This window comes from Fukomys damarensis, unplaced genomic scaffold (genome assembly GCF_012274545.1).
Source record: "Fukomys damarensis isolate Sample0158 unplaced genomic scaffold, DMR_v1.0_HiC HiC_scaffold_12, whole genome shotgun sequence".
In the NCBI taxonomy this organism is placed as follows: Eukaryota; Metazoa; Chordata; class Mammalia; order Rodentia; family Bathyergidae; genus Fukomys; species Fukomys damarensis.
Window position 1 is genome coordinate 18,180,067 of NW_022900924.1, and position 702 is coordinate 18,180,768.

Below are 702 nucleotides of genomic sequence, written 5' to 3' on the forward strand. Positions count from 1 at the left end.
CCCTCAGCGCGGCCCTCTCCCCTCAGACCTCTTGCCGCAGGAGGCGCAGCTGCTGGTGACCCTCGGGAACATCAGGGGCGTCGTGGACTCCTCGGTCTTGGACCCCGAGCCGGGGCCCGAAGGCCCGTTTGTCGCCTACAGCTACTATGTGACCTACGACTTCCTGGAGGAGGAGGAGGAGGAGGAGCAGGCGCGGGAGCGGGGCGAGGCCAGCGAGTACGGCGGGGTCCTGGCCAAGGTGCGCACCGCGGAGCCCCGGCCACATCCCAGCCCTTTTCAAAGTTTCAGTTTTGAGAGAGGGTCTCGCCAAGTTACTAAATTGTCCCGGCTGGGCTCGAGCCTGGATCCTGCAGCCTCAGCCTCCTAAGTGCTGGGATTAGGGGCCGCCCCCGGGACCACCCTTGAAGTATGGGCTCGCGCGTGCACCTTAGGAGGCTGAGGCAAGAGGATCGCGGTGAGTCCAAGGCCGAGTCCAACTGTGTAACAGGACCCTGTCTCCTACCAAAAAATGAGTTTATTTCTGTTCCCAGTCCCACAGCGGGGCCTGGGTTCCATGAAACTGCCCCCGAGGCCCTGGGTCACGGCCGGGCTCCTGTCGTCTCCCGGCAGATCGTGAAGCCTGCGTCCAGCACGGAGCTGCTCGGGGAGGAGCCCGCCGAGGACGCGGCCGAGGAGTCCCTGGAGTCGGTAGAGACCGCGGAG

The 702-nt window shown here is 65.2% G+C and overlaps 1 protein-coding gene across 1 annotated transcript in view; it reads left to right on the forward strand.

Moving 5' to 3' along the window:
• The window catches only part of Lrrc43 (leucine rich repeat containing 43), a 12,580-nt gene that overhangs the window by 6,683 nt on the left and 5,195 nt on the right, over positions 1 to 702 (forward strand). Inside the window, exons 5-6 of the mRNA XM_010604550.1 lie at positions 8 to 238; positions 610 to 687. Coding sequence (XP_010602852.1) covers positions 8 to 238; positions 610 to 687 — 309 coding nt within the window. The remainder of the gene's footprint in view (positions 1 to 7; positions 239 to 609; positions 688 to 702) is intronic.